Source organism: Delphinapterus leucas, chromosome 19 (genome assembly GCF_059928025.1).
Source record: "Delphinapterus leucas isolate spDelLeu-1000000601 "Yukka" chromosome 19, BTC_Dleu_Yukka2, whole genome shotgun sequence".
Classification (NCBI taxonomy): Eukaryota; Metazoa; Chordata; class Mammalia; order Artiodactyla; family Monodontidae; genus Delphinapterus; species Delphinapterus leucas.
This window is the reverse complement of record NC_143147.1, coordinates 45,223,949-45,240,950: the sequence shown is the minus strand read 5'-3', so window position 1 is coordinate 45,240,950 and position 17,002 is coordinate 45,223,949. Positions and strand designations below refer to the sequence as shown.

General features: G+C 36.5%; 1 protein-coding gene across 1 annotated transcript in view; it reads right to left on the bottom strand.

Moving 5' to 3' along the window:
- LOC111166294 (leucine-rich repeat-containing protein 37A2-like) overlaps positions 1-17,002 on the bottom strand; it is a 43,282-nt gene that overhangs the window by 19,671 nt on the left and 6,609 nt on the right. The window contains exons 3-7 of the mRNA XM_089901823.1: positions 11,365-11,436; positions 7,817-7,888; positions 7,106-7,186; positions 1,033-1,104; positions 415-489 (exon numbers count right to left, since the gene is read on the bottom strand). Coding sequence (XP_089757949.1) covers positions 415-489; positions 1,033-1,104; positions 7,106-7,186; positions 7,817-7,888; positions 11,365-11,436 — 372 coding nt within the window. The remainder of the gene's footprint in view (positions 1-414; positions 490-1,032; positions 1,105-7,105; positions 7,187-7,816; positions 7,889-11,364; positions 11,437-17,002) is intronic.

Here is a 17,002-nt window from a genome sequence, read left to right as displayed (position 1 = left end):
AACTACTGACAGGTGCAACAAAACAGATGAATCTCCAAAGAGACTGGCTAAGTGAAAGAAGCCAAAAACAAAAAGCTACATACCACATGATTTCATTTATAAAATATTCTGGAAAAGGCAACATTATACAGACAAAAATCAGATCGGTGGTTGCCAGGGGCTGGTAGAGAGAGGAGGATGGAGTGACTACAGAGGGACATGAGCAGTCTTTTGGGAGTGCAGAAGTTTTCTTTACCTCAAATGTGGTGGTGGCTACAGAACTATACGTTTGTCAAAACACATCACACTGTATATTTAAAAATAGTGAATTTTGTTAAATGAAAATTATACATAAACAAACCTGACTTAAGAAAATAATAAAACAAACCTAAAAAAACAACTGAGTGAAAATAAATGTAAGAAAAATCAACTTACAGTTTTTCCAATTCAAGGGTCATCATGAGGATGCTTTCAATTGTTGTAAGTGACACTTGTGTTGTTCCCATGTCTCTGAAGGAGAAGCCCAAACATGCATGATAGAAAACCCAAAGACAAAAGTTCTAAACTTAAAAAGATACTTAACATGTGATTACTTCAATTCTGGCTTCTTACTTGCCATGGATGATAATCCAAAACAGCTCTTATTGAAGACATTTAAATTTGCATCATCAAATTAATGACCTTGGTGCTGAACAGTACAAACATTTTCTATTATCCTAACTTCTCATTTTCAATTGCATCTACCTCTTTTGATCACTCTTTAAAAAAAATAATGTACCCCTTATTCCTTTTTTCTTTCTGGGATAAATAATATTCCTATATGCATCTACATGTTCCATATCTATCTGTGTTCTTCAACACTGTTTTCATACTCTGGGGGCTGTCTTATCCGTATATATTTTTTCTTAATCCTTTTCTTTGCCAATAACTCTTATTTTCAATAACCCAGTTAAAATCTAAATTATGACTTTTTAGCTAAAGTACTCAATCTTTGACGAAAGTAAAAAGGAGCAGAAATTATCTCATGATCCATGAAACTGTTGCAATACTTACAAATACTTTAATGCTGGCAATTTAAAAAGATGAGAATCTTCAACCGTTGTCAAAGGATTACGATTGAGAATTCTGAAAAATGGAATGGAATTAAAATTATCTGCATTTTCAATTACTTCCATGAAAGCTTATATTCATTTTTTTTGGTATGGAACTTGAAGGTTAAAAAAAAAATCATTTTCTGTCTTTACCTATAAATCACCCTTAGAATCTGTAAAACACTCTTTCACTGGGAACTACCCAGGTCTCTAGATGATAAAGTGGAGAAGAGAAACAAGCAAACAAACAATAAAATAGAAAAAAAGTGGCCAGCAAAGAAAAAATATGCCAAAGAACTTTTTAGGTTAAAAACCCTCGAAGTGACTATGCTGGTAGGAAGCCCTTGCTCTGTAAAAAAGTACTATTTCTAGTGTCTTCCATAATTCAAGGTGTTTTTCTTTCATCTCTACAAATTTTTAAAAATTTCATGATTTAAACTACCCAGCTAAAGACAAAAATAGGGCTAATTCCTTGGTTCTGGAGCCAAAGAAGAAGAGATAAATCCAAGAGGAACTGGTGAAAGCCATACTCCCATCACATAGTCCCGTGTGTATTCTTGTATCATAGCCTTTGTTACTGTGTATGCAATCAGCTATTTACTTGTCACTCTCCTAGATTGTCAACTTGAGAGTAGAGGTCACACTTTATTGTCATTATTATTCCTGTGACTGACATAGTGCCTAATATTTACTAGGTATTTAATAAATGTTTACTGAATAAATAAATAACATTTTGTTTATATAACAATAAAATAAACAAATTAATTTTGGGGAACAAAATTTTATTCCAAAATCCTGGAATAGATTTTCTTCTCAGTTTTTTCTTTCTTTCTTTCTTTCTTTTTTTTTTTTCTTAGTTCTTTAAAACAAATAAGGGGGAAAAAACCCCCAAAAGAAACAGGAAGAAAGAAAAGAATATCTGACTTTAGGTTAACTCTACTCAAGAATTATTAGCGTATTTTTGCAGAATATTATAAAGATAATTATCAAAACTAATATCTTTTGGGTTGCCAGACATCTGTGATCAGCATTTAACATTTAATCCTCACAGTAACCTTATATGATATATATATTACACCATTGTACAAATGAGGAAACTGAGGCACAGAGAAGTTACATAACTTGTCGTAAGTCATCAAGCTAGTAAGAAGCCGAGCTAGAATTTGAACTTAGTTCTGACTCTAAAGCCTGTGTTTAACCTGAATGAAAAGAAAAGGGGGGGGGGCGTTAAAACATCTGTTACTTTAACCTTAATTTGCAGAGCACTAAATATAGAAATACCTTTTCAAACTTCATCTACCCATCTGGGAAAGCCTTTATGAGAATTATATTTTCTCTTTTTATTTATTTTTTCCTTAATCATGTCTCATGATAAATATTTAATTAGTGTATGGACATTGAGACTTTATAGATTTTTTTTAAAATTGCAGGAAAATCAGTAAAAATGATGGAGGAAGGACATCTGAAAATTCATCCCTCCATAGAAGCAAAAATAACAATAACAACAACAACAAAACTGGTAAAAATGGTCAAAATCAACTTCTGAACTCTGGAAATTTAACCAACATGCTGGCAGCAAATTGGGGAGCAATTTATTCAAGGAAAACAAATTAATTTCTGAAAGAAAAATGAGATCTGTGTTGCTTTAACTTGTCCTTGAACTTTGCTCTCCATGCCAGTGGTAGCCTTGAGAAACAGCCCACATCCCTGGTACCAGAAGGAGCAGCATGGACTGAGAGGTCCTTCAAAGCCTCATTCCCAAAGAACTGTCATTGTTTTACATGTCTGGTGGTCCCCTGGGAGACCTCACTTGAAAGGCTTGCCATTGAGCTGACTCAGAGCTATCTAGTGAGAAAAGCCTCTCCTCAGGTGGCATTTCTGGAAAACATTTTCAAGCAAATATTTTAACATGGCGGTTGCATGAGGCAATGGATAAGAGTTAGGGGCAAAAAGCAGCCCAACCGAAAAGCTTAAAAAGAAAAGCTGAGGAATGAGATGTCCACAGAGACTCTGAAATGTTCCAATGTATTCCTGAGAAACTGGAAGACCACAAGACATATTCCTGGGAATCTAGGAAAATAACTGTTAGCATTAATAAATGAGTTCAGCAAGGTTGTAGGATATAAGATCAATATTATTTCTACACACCAGCAATGAGTAATCCAAAAATGAAATTAAGAAAACAATTCCACGTGTAACAGCATCAAAACAAATATAATACTTATGGAAAAATTTAACCAAGTAAGTGCAAGATTCACACTGAAAAGTACAAAACTGTTGAAAGAAATTGAAGAAGATCTAAATAAATATAAAGACATGCTGGATTCATGGACTGGAAGATAATCTTATTAAAATTTCACTAATTTCACTAATTTCCCAAATCGACCTATGGTTCCATTGCAATTCCTATCAAAATCCCAGCTGACTTCTTTCCAGAAATTGCCAAGCTAATTCTAAAATTCATATAGCAATTAAAGGAAACAGAATAAACCAAAACAATGTTGGTAAAGTACAAAGTGGGAGGACTCACACATCCTGGTTTCAAAACTCAGTTCAAAGCTACTGCAATCACAGTGTGGTACTGGAATAAGAACAGACATGTAAATCAATGGAACAGAACTGACAGTATAGAAATAAACCATCATATTTGTGGTCTATTGATTTTCAACAAGGGTGCCAAAACAATTCAATGTGGAAAGAACAGTCTTTTCAAATGATGCTGGGACAACTGTACATCCCCACGCAAAATAATGAAGCTGGACTCCTACACTTCACACCGTATATGAAAATTAACTCCAAATGGATCAAATATCCAAATGTAAGAGCTAAGGCTATAAAACTCTTAGAAGAAAACACAGGAGTAAATCTTTATGACCTTGTATTAGACAACAGTTTCTTAGATATGACACCAGAAGCACAAACAACCAAAGGAATAATAGATGAATTGGATTTTATAAAAATTTAAAAGTTTGTGCTTCCAAGGACACTATCAAGAAAGTGAGAAAACATATAGAATGGGAGAAAATACTACAGGTGGGAAGAATAAGACGCAGTTGGGAGAAGAAAAGTATAGTAGTTGCTAGGTGTGACAATCTCAAAACTTTGAAGTATTACAAATAAAACAGCCACCATGAATCACCCCAAAGGGCAGACCCAAGTTATTTTTGTTTTTAGCGTTTATGCCTTTGTAAATCTGAGAAGCAGCCAGGATTCTAGTACATAGCAAAAAGCGATGACAGCACCCTGAAGTGTGTAAGCTTTTGTGTGTTCATAGCTATCTAAAGGAAACCAATGCTAGCTGAATGGGGGAGCATTAGGGCGGCTCTGTGACCGCAGCTCAATTTGCCTTCATAGTGTGGCCCCACCTCCCTCACTGATATTCTCAACAATGGGGTAAATAATTCTATAGGGATAATAAGGCTTTGATTTTCCTCTTATTCTCTCTTAGTGCTTATGTTCTTGGTACAATATTGATGTACCACAGACAAGCCAGCATGTGAATGTGCTCTGACTGGTTAAGTTACATAGACTTTTTACATTGTAGAGTTCTTCAGTTCCTAAAATCATGGAGCTTGTATTGTTAGAACCAATGAAGTGACTAAAAGAATTTTTAAAAATAAGCCATCAGTCTGCACCTGCATAGGTGAATGAAGGAGAAACACTTTAAAGTCAGAAAAAAAAAGTATACTTAACATTTAGGATTATCAACCACTGCTGGTTTTCCATAATATATTTCATTCCTGATTTTATCTGAAAGAGATATGATTACTACCACCATTCAAAGAGTGGTACTTTATTAATGAATAAGCTCTTGGCTCATCTTTGAGGTAGATTTTGGATTTAAAATAGACTACCACACGGCTAACTACTTCACCTATGCTTGTCAATAACATCGAGGCTTCATTCAAGAAACCTACTGTCTTACAATTACCTGAAACCCAGTGATGAATCAAGGTTTTGTGGGGGCCTGAACCTCATCTACTTTGGGAAATCATATCTAATAAAAACATGCAAAGTTATGAATACAAAAACCGCTAGGACCCCTCTGAAGACCTGGCAAGGGAGCTATGCAGGTGAGGAGCCCTGAAACCTAAGCTTCATTGAATTCATGATAAATCCACCTCAGCTGGGGCCTTTTTCCAAACTTATTTAATGCAGGCAACTTATAAACACCCCAGTAATATTTCATTATAGGGTAGTAAAATGACCTAACTCGAGGGTGGCATCTTCCCTTGGTGGCTTGCCTTTGGAAAGAGATGCAATAAAGTTTATATCTCATCATGGCAAATGTTTCCTGAAGCAAATTAGCTTTTTCTATTAGAAAGACTTAGCCCCAAACAAAGACTGACTATACTGTGACGATCTTTTGAGAGTAACTGTGAACGAGTTTCAGGAGTACAGTACTAATTTATTTCCAACACCAGATAGTTCTGATTCTTTCACTACCTTTTTCTCTCATTTAAGAGGAGCACAAATTCAAAAGGAACAAGTTGGTGCCTCTTCCATTACAAATTTTTTCTAACTTACCACCCATTTTCTACTTCATCACTCCCCTCCCTCACCTTGTTACCCTGCTGCATAGATGCTAGAAGACCACAAGAGCCATATATGGCTCTCATATATGTTTTCCCATCAACATCCATCTTTCTCCTTCCAGTATGAAAGCTTCTTGGGGACAAAGTCCCTGCCCGACGCGTCTTTGTATCCCCAGCAGCTAGTACAGTGCTGACACACAGTGGGCATGGCACTCAGGGAATGTTTTTGAATGAATTCATTAATTTTTAAACTGTGATTTATTTATTTATTTATTTATTTATTTATTTCCACAATGTATTTTCCTGGGTTGCCTACATAACTATAGTGAAACTCAGATTCTTATAAGGAACTCTTGGTGTTACAGGATGTTTAGGAAAGGTGGTGAGTTTAAGACGTTGTATTGACGCTACTAAAACCTCCCGGTGAAGGGGTGTCATGAGCCTGCTCTCCGATGTGCTGGCAAAAGAAAACCTGACCCTGGTGCTCTCTCCCCAAGGAAGGCATCAGCAAACTAACAAGGGAAAGGAAGGAGGCCGCTAAAGACAGACATCTGCAGGAATTGCTAATCCAGCTCCAGACACAGCCTCAACACCTTCATTAACCAAAATGTGTGAACTGTGTGAAACTGGATTTCTGAACCACAAGACAGGTAAGAGTCTTTTCCAAAGCCAGGTGTAGAAGAGCTCTTTACCTTGAGTCTAAAATCGCCTTCGGGCCACTGAACGTACCCACTATCATTTCCTTGTGTCATGAGAAATCACAGAATTTTTGAGCTGAAGGGGTGTAAAACCCACACTTCTTATTGAAGAGTAGTCAGCAAAGAAAGTATATGGAATTAGGCCACAACAATGTATTTTCCTTATATTTTTCACACTACAGCTGAACACAACATCTTTTTCCATACCACAAATGTTCCTACTGGCAACAGATAATTCACTTCAGAGATATATGCTTTTTGAAAAATAATGTTCTGGGTGGCTGGGGAGAGCCCTATGGTGTGTGTTCAGGAATTCTTTCTGCTTTACCATTTAAAAGAGCTAATAATGGTTGGGGAAGCACCCACACCTTTTGCTCCCTGAAGAACTGGGTGCTAAACTTAGTTCTTTGCAGCTCTGTGTTGCATACATTTTAAGCAGTTAGGAACTTTGCACATGAGCAGGAATCAAATTTAAATTCAAAAGCGGAACTTCATGGACCACTCGCATAGTGGAGAGGCATCAGTGGGATTCCATGACAACGCTAATCTGAGCGTTTTTGCTTGGTGCCTTTTATTGCCCGTGCCAAAGATCGGTACTATGGAAAGCAGAGCTTTATATATACATGAGTTAAACAAGTCTCTTGGCCTCTTTGTACCTTAGTTTCCTCATTTGAAAAAAAAATAAATGGCTCTCAAGACATACTTTCCAGAATTCAAACTGGGCTTACACCCAGCTAACCAATAACTTCATGGTGTTTTTACACACAGTTTTTTACATGTATTCATCTTCTTTTTCACTTACAACGTGTGTAAAAAGCGCATTCCATGCCAGGCCTGAAACGTTCCAAAGCTCAGTTCTGTGAGTGAATTGCAACCAAGATTTCTACAAAAAGAGACACAAGCAAAAGAAGAAGAAAAATACATATTCTTTCAGAACAGTTATCGTTTGGCAATAATTCTAATTTACATATGATGAAACATAACATCTCTACTCCCTCCATACACTAATGAAATCTCACTGTGGAAGATACTATGATTTATACTTTCATGATTTTATATGTGGTGCATTAGATACAAAATAGTAAATGCTCATTAAATACTTGTGTTAAGTGATCTTTATTTCTCCAGAAAGGCAGCACTATTGACATTTTGGGCTGGATAATTCTTTGCTGTGGGAGGCTCTCCTGTACACTGTTGGATGTTTAGTAGCATCTGTGCCCTCTGTCCACTAGATGCCAGGAGCATATACAGTACTGACAAGCAAAAATGTCTCCAGACACTACCAAATGTCACCTGCGTGCAAAATCACCCTGGTTGAGAACCACTGCTCTACAATGATTCACTCTGATCCGTGTAATAATTCTCACACTAATCTTTGCTGGAGACAAAAAGGATTTGCTACAAAATGTTAGTAGGAATTTTAATCACATTTCAAAATGAGTAACAAATTAATTTTATAAAAATTAAGCTTTATAAAAATTCCAAATATAATGAAGTTATAGTTGTAACTTACATAAACTGCAAAAAAGGTAGTGGTTCAAACGTACGTCTTTCGATAGACTGTATTTTATTGCAGGATAAATCTCTAGGAAAAGGAAAAGGAGAATATTGCCTCCATTAGCTATTAGATATCTAATTAGTAGGAATAACTAGTAGAGGTTAGAATGATAATAATAAATAAGAAGCTTTGGTCTAAACTCCAAACCTTAGGAATTATTATTTGAACCTTCCAGAGCCCCTAACCCTGCCTTCACCTCTCTTAAGAGTCTCACCTTGAGGATCTTCATAAATTAAATATACAACTATAGATCTTGATAGATTTTGGAGGTAATCTTTCCTGAGAGCAGAAGCATTGATTAGATTCCACCTTTTCTGGTCTTATCAAATTCTAGATTATGAGCTCAAAGTTTTTATCTCTATATATCATTATAATTTCTAATATTCAAAGGAATATTCTTATATTTACACACTTCCCAGTATAGTTCTGTTTTTCTAGGCCAATTCATTACCAGAAGAAATAAAAGATACCCTTTCACACAACTTGAAAGGAAGTTACTCCTCTCAATTAATATGTAACTTTAATTCAGTATTACACTTTCTATCATATTGACTTTTATTCGAAAATACCTAGTCTTGACTATAGCTGACTATGTTATTTCCATTGATTCCAGCTTAGTCTCTCATTTCACCTGGATGGGTATAACTGTCTTCTGACTGGTGTTTCCATCTCTTCGCTCTCCGTTTCTAAGCCATCCTCCACGCGATCCCCAGATTAACTCTCCGGAAGTTGTTCTCAAATACCAGCATCACTTGTGAACTTATTGAAGATACAAATACTCAGCCCTACTGGGGACCTCTTGAATCAGTAACTATGGGGGTGGAGCTTGTGTTTTCACAAGCCCTCCCAGTGGTTGGTTCTGTTGCAGGCTAAAGCTTGTCCTAAAGCCCTGCTGTGGTAACATGGTAGTTGGGCATGTTATCCTTGGCTTGGCCTCCAAAGCCCTAGATGATCTGGCTCTCATCTCCTACTCTTCCCACTTGTACTCTACAGGTACTCAGAGTATTTTTCCTGTGTTTTGCCTTTCTCCCACTTTCCTTTTGCAAGCTTATTCTTCCCAAGATGTCTGTCATTGATACCCAATGGCCCTTCGAGGTCCCATTTAAAGAGCATTGCTCTAGTAACATCTTCCCTGATGCAATTTGAAGTCTTCTTTCCCTCTTTTGTGCTCCAATACCAACTTATAGCTCTCATTGCCCATATTCATTTCTTTCTTTAAATATAGCTATTTTTGCAACCCATTTCCTCTGAGTATAAACTCCTTCAAAGTATGGACTAGATACTGCTTATGTGCATCGTCTATCATGTTTAAAGCCAACGTGTGAACATAAAGCAAACTCAAATATTTATAAAATCAAAATATAGCTGGAGAGTGGATAGAAGGAGGAAATAACTGTTTTAAAAGAAATGTAATTTTATTACTTCATGGTTCCTCCACAGCACTTTGTCATTATGGTTTGAGCTTATATGTTTATTTTCCCTGTGAGATCATGAGCTGCTAAAAGGAATCCTGTCTTACCCGTCGTCGTGTTTACAACACTAGGCATAGTGCTTGTTAGCATATGCTTTTTTCGCTTTTTTATTGATTGGCTTTTTTTTTTTTTTAAGAATGAGAATACTTATGCTAACGTGAAATAATCAGATTATAAAGTATTTCATAGTAGAAGTAATGAAGGGCCTAGTCCACTGAGCACTTATCTTATTTGTTTTTCTCCAAACTGTGTTTGAAGGTTTGGAGCCCAGATGGCAGAGAAGAGATTAATATAAAGGTGGTTGTCCCTTAAGGCTTGGAAGGTTTGATAATTAAAAGAACTATTTTTAGGGTCATGTGAGTCTCTTTATACCCACTTCCCTTAAGCCTTTAATATTTGCAAGAAGAATCTATTTGCTAAAGAGGATCATTAATTGGTTTAATAAGGATTAATGATATACACAGCTTTGGATGCCATGGACACAGGACAAAAACTGAGCTTTTATAGCAAAAAACACTGTTATCTCCTTATCCCTAAATAAAGAGAAATACTAGGCAAGCATTTCCTCTTTGATAAAGAAGCTGGAGAGGGGGCTTCCCTGGTGGCACAGTGGTTGAGAGTCTGCCTGCCAATGCAGGGGATACGGGTTTGTGCCCCGGTCCGGGAAGATCCCACATGCTGTGGAGTGGCTGGGCCCATGAGCCATGGCTGCTGAGCCTGCGTGTCCGGAGCCTGTGCTCTGCAACAGGGGAGGCCACAAGAGGCCCGCGTACCGCAAAAAAAAAAAAAAAAAAGAAGCTGGAGAGGGAATTCCCTGGCTGTCCAGGGGTTAGGAGTCGGCACTTCCACTGCTGGGGACCTGGGTTCAATCCCTGGTCCGGGAACTAAGATCCCACAAGTCCTGTGGTGTGGCCCCAAAACCAAACCAAACAAACAAAAAACAAGAAAAAAAAAGGCTGGAGAGATTTTTGTTAGGGGCATTATTGATATCCTTATTTAGTGTAAACATTTGTAAATATACCACTTAACCATCATCTTAAACATTCTTAATACTGGCATCACAATTCCAGCATTGAAATCCTCAACAACAGCTTGTTCTTTTGGTAACTTAATGTGTTCTTAACAATACTAATTTTTTTTAAGATTTTTTTTTTGATGTGGACCATTTTTAAGGTCTTTATTGCATTTGTTACAATATTGCTTCTTTTTTTTTATGTTTTGGTTTTGTGGCCATGAGGCATGTGGGATCTTAGCTCCCTGATCAGGGATCGAACCCGCACCCCCTGCATTGGAAGGCAAAGTCTTAACCACTGGATCACCAGGGAAGTCCCTTGACAATACTGTTTACATAATTCATCTGCATAAATATTTAATATTTAAATGTTAATTCAATTTAGATTAAATTATCAAAGTTATGAGTTAATGGCATTCATATTAATGTAAAGGGTCTATATTTTCTTGTCCTGTAGGTGACAATTTGAGGTTAACTTTAATTCGTCTCATTTCACTAAACCAACTTTTTCAAACCTTTGCTGTAAAGGCCAGATAAGTAAATATTTTAGGCTTTGCAGGCCACATACAGTGTGTGTCACTTATTTTTCTTCGTTTCTTTTTTTTCTCATTTACAGCCCTTAAAAATCACTTTTAACTTATGGGCTGTATAAAAACGGACTGTGGGCCACATTTGATCCATAGGTCATAAACAAAATATAAATACAGATGGAGAGTATATGAACACTTATATAACAAGGTTCATATGGGAGTCTATAATTGCTCAGACGTCATTAGCTCTTTTCCTCTACAACTAAAGTGTATTTTTCTATCTATACCTTGCCTATATAATTAAAAAATTAAAAATGAATAGGAGATATTTAGGGCTAGTGATGGGCTGGGGCCCTACACAGACTTGCAGAGCTGTAGAAGTTTATTGCTAGAAGAAATTGAAGAGATTATCTAACTTGAACCCCTTAATTACTTTATAGATAATCTACTTTATAGATAAGAACTCATAAATAAATATGATTAACTTACAAATATCGGAGGGATAGCAAGCCTTCAAATGAGTCTTTATGTAATTCAGTCAAATAATTTTCACTGAGATTTCTGAAAAATGAAAAGGTTATTTCTGGATCAAAATGCAAAATAACTACAACTATATACTACATAGGACTAACTCCTATATGTGAAGGAAAGCTGGGTAATGGTGCCACCTAAACAACCTAATTCTTATTTAATTTAGGGATGGTGATTTCTGCTCTGTTTTCATTTATACCTTCTTTTCACGTCCTCCTTTGTGTCCATCTCTCTCCATCACGCATGTGTGCATGCGCACACGCACACACACAGACACACACACACCACCAACTCTTCCCACCAAATCATATAGTTAATGTCTACTCTCTAGATCATGAAGTCTCTGTTAGAACCCAGCTCTGGGTGGCACCAACGTTGCAGAGCTGCCCTTCCCTCCTCTCTTTCCCCAAACCTTAATGGGAAGTCCCACACAGAACTGTATCAGGGCAAATGAAGCCATCTGAATTTTTCCCCCATTAAAATTTTTTTGAAAACTAATCTGTGCATAAAATATACATAACTTCAATAATTCAATTGAACAACTGTTCAACTGTTTAATAATTACAAAACAGATCCCCACGTAACACCATTCATATCAAGAAAGAATCCTGCCAGCATCCCAGAAGCCCCCCGTGTGCCCTTTTCCAATCACAGCCCTCTCTGTGACTTCCTAGAGGTAACCACTATCCTGATTTTAATAATAATTTCCTTGCTTTTTAAATGTAGTTTTGCCTTTTCTCTATCAGCCATAAACAACACAGTTTAGTCTTGCTTGTTCTTGAACTTTATATAAGTGGAATCATATTATATGTATTATTTGCCACATTGCTTCTTTCATTCAACACTATTTTGTAAAATTATTTCATTTTTGCCTGTAGTATGTAGTGTTGCATGTTCAGCTACCTGAGGCTTCTGAGTATTTGAAAGTGGCTAATGTGACTAAGGAGTTGAATTTTTAATTTAATTAACTTTAATTATTCTAAAATTTAAAAAAACTGATACTCAATGTAATTATTGGAAAATGTTTATGTTAGCAACAATTTGCATATGTGATATTACTTTTTCGACTGTAAATTTTATGAAATATAAATACCAATCAAGTATTTGTAGTAAAATTTAGAAACCAAATTGTGATTTCAAAGAGTTAGTATGGGAAAGAAATGTAGATTCTCTCATTAACTTTTTTTTTTTTAACATCTTTATTGGGGTATAATTGCTTTACCATGGTGTGTTAGTTTCTGCTTTATAACAAAGTGAATCAGTTATACATATAATGTTCCCATATGTCTTCCCTCTTGCGTCTCCCTCCCTCCCACCCTCCCTATCCCACCCCTCCAGGCTGTCACAAAGCACCGAGCCGATATCCCTGTGCCATGGGCTGCTTCCCACTAGCTATCTACCTTACTACGTTTGTTAGTGTGTATGTGTCCATGACTCTCTCTCTCATTAACTTTTATATCGAGACATGTAGATATGATGTTACTTTGGATATTTTAAGTACTTAGTATGAAAACAACGTAGAATATATTATTAATAATGTATCAAATGAGTACATGTTAAAATGATAATATTTTGGAAATAAGGGTTAAGTAAAAGAAATTAACATATATTTCATCTGTTTCATTTTACTTTTATTTTTAAGTGGCTATCAGAAAACTTAAGATTACTTATGTGGCTTGCGTTCTGTTTCTGATGAAGTGTATGACTTCTAAGTATGATTATAGTAGACATTATTCATTCAACTGTTGGTGTAGACTGAGATTTTTCTAGTTTTTATTTATTAAAAACAGTACTGCTTTGAACATTCTTGTATTTGTATCCTGATACATATTTGTCTGAGTTTGTCTAGGATGTATTAGGGATACAAAATTGTTTCCTAAGAAGTTGTGCTATTTCAAGCTGGCAGGTTGAAACATGTCAGGTCTCCACCCCTTCAACTTCCACCAAAATCGCTAAGAATGATACAAAAGATATAACATAAAATTCACAACCTTAGCTCAATGTGTGGGAGCAGCTGCACAAATGCCCCCCCTACCAGAAACGGCCCGGAGCTACCTACAGGGTGAGCCGTTGGAATAGTGTGGTAGGAGCAGCCTACAGCACACATCAACCCCACACTTCCCTCCTTGGTCCAGGCAGCAAAAGGTGTCTTCCTCTAGGCAGGAGCAATTGGTGTTATAAAGGGGACAAGGTCCCAGAACCCTGGAAGAAAGGTATGCACTCCCTGACTAGCCACCAGAAGGCACCTTCCACCTCTGCCTTATTCTCAGGGGAACCCATTGGGAGTAATAAGCCCCAACAGCTCATTTCACTTCTCCCCTAAAGCTGGGAAACAAACGCAGTAGAATCTCAACTACAAAGATGAATTACACTCAGGAATGACCAAACAATGTGAGAAAGCCAACTCCATTAAGGACAGAAAACAAAAACAAACATAAGAGCTTATAGCCAATGAATCAGAGTTAACAAAGCACAAGAGAACCTTAGGACAGCACAGTTATTACCCTCAGACAGATGTAAGCAGATAATACATCCATTAATCAACTCAGGAATATACGAATGAAAAGTGTTAGCAATAATAAAAAAAGAACTCAGTATACGAGCAGCAGAAATGACAGTTAAAGAATAAATTAGGAAACTGAAAGATCCAGCCAATGACTTCTCAAGAATGCAGAACGAAGGGAGCAGGAAGGATTCACAGTCAAGCCTGACCCCTGGGTCTGCCCGAGGAATGTTAAGCACTTTGCTTCCCCTGGTCTCACACTAAAGACTAGGAACATGCTGTGGGGAGGTGTGTGGGGGGGGTCAGTTTGCACCAGTTTCTTATATCTGATAAGCAGGAAGGCACATAGCCTGTATCCCAAGAGTGGAGTGAGGGAGTGGTGGAGAGAGCCAGTATAGAAGAAACTCTATAAGATGTCAAAGGTAGGTTTCTCTTGCCTGGAAGAATTCCCTTCCTTGCAGGTGATATTAACAGTGGTACATCCTTCAGGAGCCTTGGGGATCTGAGCACAGGTTATGTGAAACTATCTCCACTGAATTCTGCATTTAAAACGTTCTGCTTTTCACTCACGGTGTCTCTTGGTCACATATTTATATTAATTCCATCTCATAGCTTAATTTCAGCTCATAAATTAATTCTTTACTCATAGCTTATGAGAATTAAAATATTACTACCTGGAAACCCTGCAACTCAGTTATGAAGGTGGTTCATATTATACAGAATATAGTCACACACATTTTTAAAAGATCACTAAAACAAAAACACAAAAGACTTCAATTCCCACAAAGAACTCTTGGAGCCCTGAGCATGATTCAAAGACCCTGACCTCAATTTGAAATTCACCATTTTAGGAGGAATCGCAGTGATTGTCAGAATATATGTTAGGGGGAATGGTCAACAGATGGTGTTAAGATTGATTGTTTTCTCACCTCTAAGTAGTGGTTTCATATTTCCATGGAAATGATTCAAAAAGAAAAAAACCAAATCAATATGTCCAACGACATGTATGGTAACCCTTTTCATACCATCAAAGCTAGGAAAAAACTCTACCTCCCCATATCACGTAACAAAACTGTAGGTATATACCATAAATGATATACAAACATCACAGGAAATGATGGTGTATGAAGAAAGGCTACACAAAAGTGGAGCTCATATATACTAATTATAATTTTGAACGTTGACAAGGATTCAGTAAGTACAGCAAAGAGATGGGGCTGGTCCTCAACTCTCTTCGGCACTGTCTTCTCTGATTGGCTGATGCCCATATCAGACTGTTTAGAGTTTGAATATCATGGTTGGACAGGGGCTAACCAAACAGTATGTATTTCAAATTAATTGGGTTTCTTTCTATGAAGATGTTTGCATGACAGGACAGTAGAAATTTTAAAACTAACAATGGTAAATTCAGCCTGGAAGTAAAGTTTAGACTGAGAATGAGTCAGTCACCAAAAAATTACCCAAAAAGGGGCTTCAAATAAGCAATAACTGAATAACTGAAATAAAATACATTAATCTGTAGAACTTCAAATATTCATTTTGACTGAAGAAAATATTTTAAAACTATGGGGAATCAGAGTTAAAGCCAGATCTAAAACTTTCTCACACCATGAAAATATCAAAACTAGGCATGAAGTAACATTTAAGAAAGACCAGGGTTCAGGTCTAAGGCAATCTTCTGAATTTCACATTCATTCTTGATTCTGTATTACTGACAATTAACCTTCTCTCCACCTCCGAATCTTGTAGGAAATTGAGAGGGCTCAGGGTTTGTTTGTTTGATTGATTTAACTATATATATAATGCAAACAATAGGCCTTTCTGGAACTGATTTATTCTCCTTCCCCTGCTTTCTCTCTCTCCAAAGTACTTAGCAATGCTTGAAATTATATCTATCTATTTATTATACTTATATACTTATTTCTATTTATTTGTAAACCTCCTGAGAAGTGGGATACTTGGGCTGTTTCATTCTTGGGCCTGTAACCCTAGCATGTAAAACAGCTCGTGGCATATAGTACGTACTCGAAAAATATTTATTGAGTGAATTCAGAAAGTGACAAATTATCAACTATCAGATACTTTTATTTAAAATAAATTATCCATTTATCATAACTCATGAGGATAATTACAGGAAAAGAAATGTCTTTTTTCTCCCCTGCATTTGTGACTCAATCTTTTGAGGCAAGAATCCTTTGAGAATTTCATAAATGCAATGGTGCTTTTCCCTAAAAAACTGCACTTTCTTGAACACACGCAAAAGTGTGCACGCAATTTCGACTTGTGGATCATCCTTTTAGGGCAGAGGTCTGTGAATAGAGAGGACTGAATGCAGAGTGCCAACCTTGGATGGGAAATAAAAGTACATCTCAGTTTTCACAAATCTCTAACTAAAATCAGCACCTCCTTCCATTATGAATGTAGGCAATGAACCACAGTAGATCAGCTGCATAGTTAATTTGGTCCCCAATAGAAATCACAGGTCATTTCATATCACGTATATGCTGCAGATACCACAAAATATCATTTATTCTCATCACTACCCTGGAGTTATAATATTTATTAGACCTACCACTATATCTTGTTATTTAAAGTGTTAAGAGAAGCATATTTATTACTATTTCACTAATTTTAAAAATTCTGAAAACGATTTCAATATAGTTGGTTTCCTTTGTTTTTGTATATATTTTGACTTATTATACATTTTAAAACATTATCCCAAGAACATAAGCTTCTGCAGCTTGCCAAAGAGTTATACATGGGGGAGCAGGAGGGAGATTAAGAAATTCTGCTTTGGGGAACCACTGACCTCAAGTTAGGAACCTCTGCTTATAAGGTATAAACCTCAAGCTGACTTAGAAATCTTCAAACCTTACCAGACTCATGTTATAGTGTACTGCCTCACAAACACATGCTTTTTAAAAATTAATTTTTAATCTCAATTTATTTTTTAAAAATATGTAATATATATTCACATCTCAAAATTCCAAAAATATGTAGCACACAATTCAAACTTTTTCTCTTACCTCTGTCCCTCAGTCTACCACCCCCCTCCACTCCCAGAGGAAATTAAGTTATCTATTTCTTGTGCCA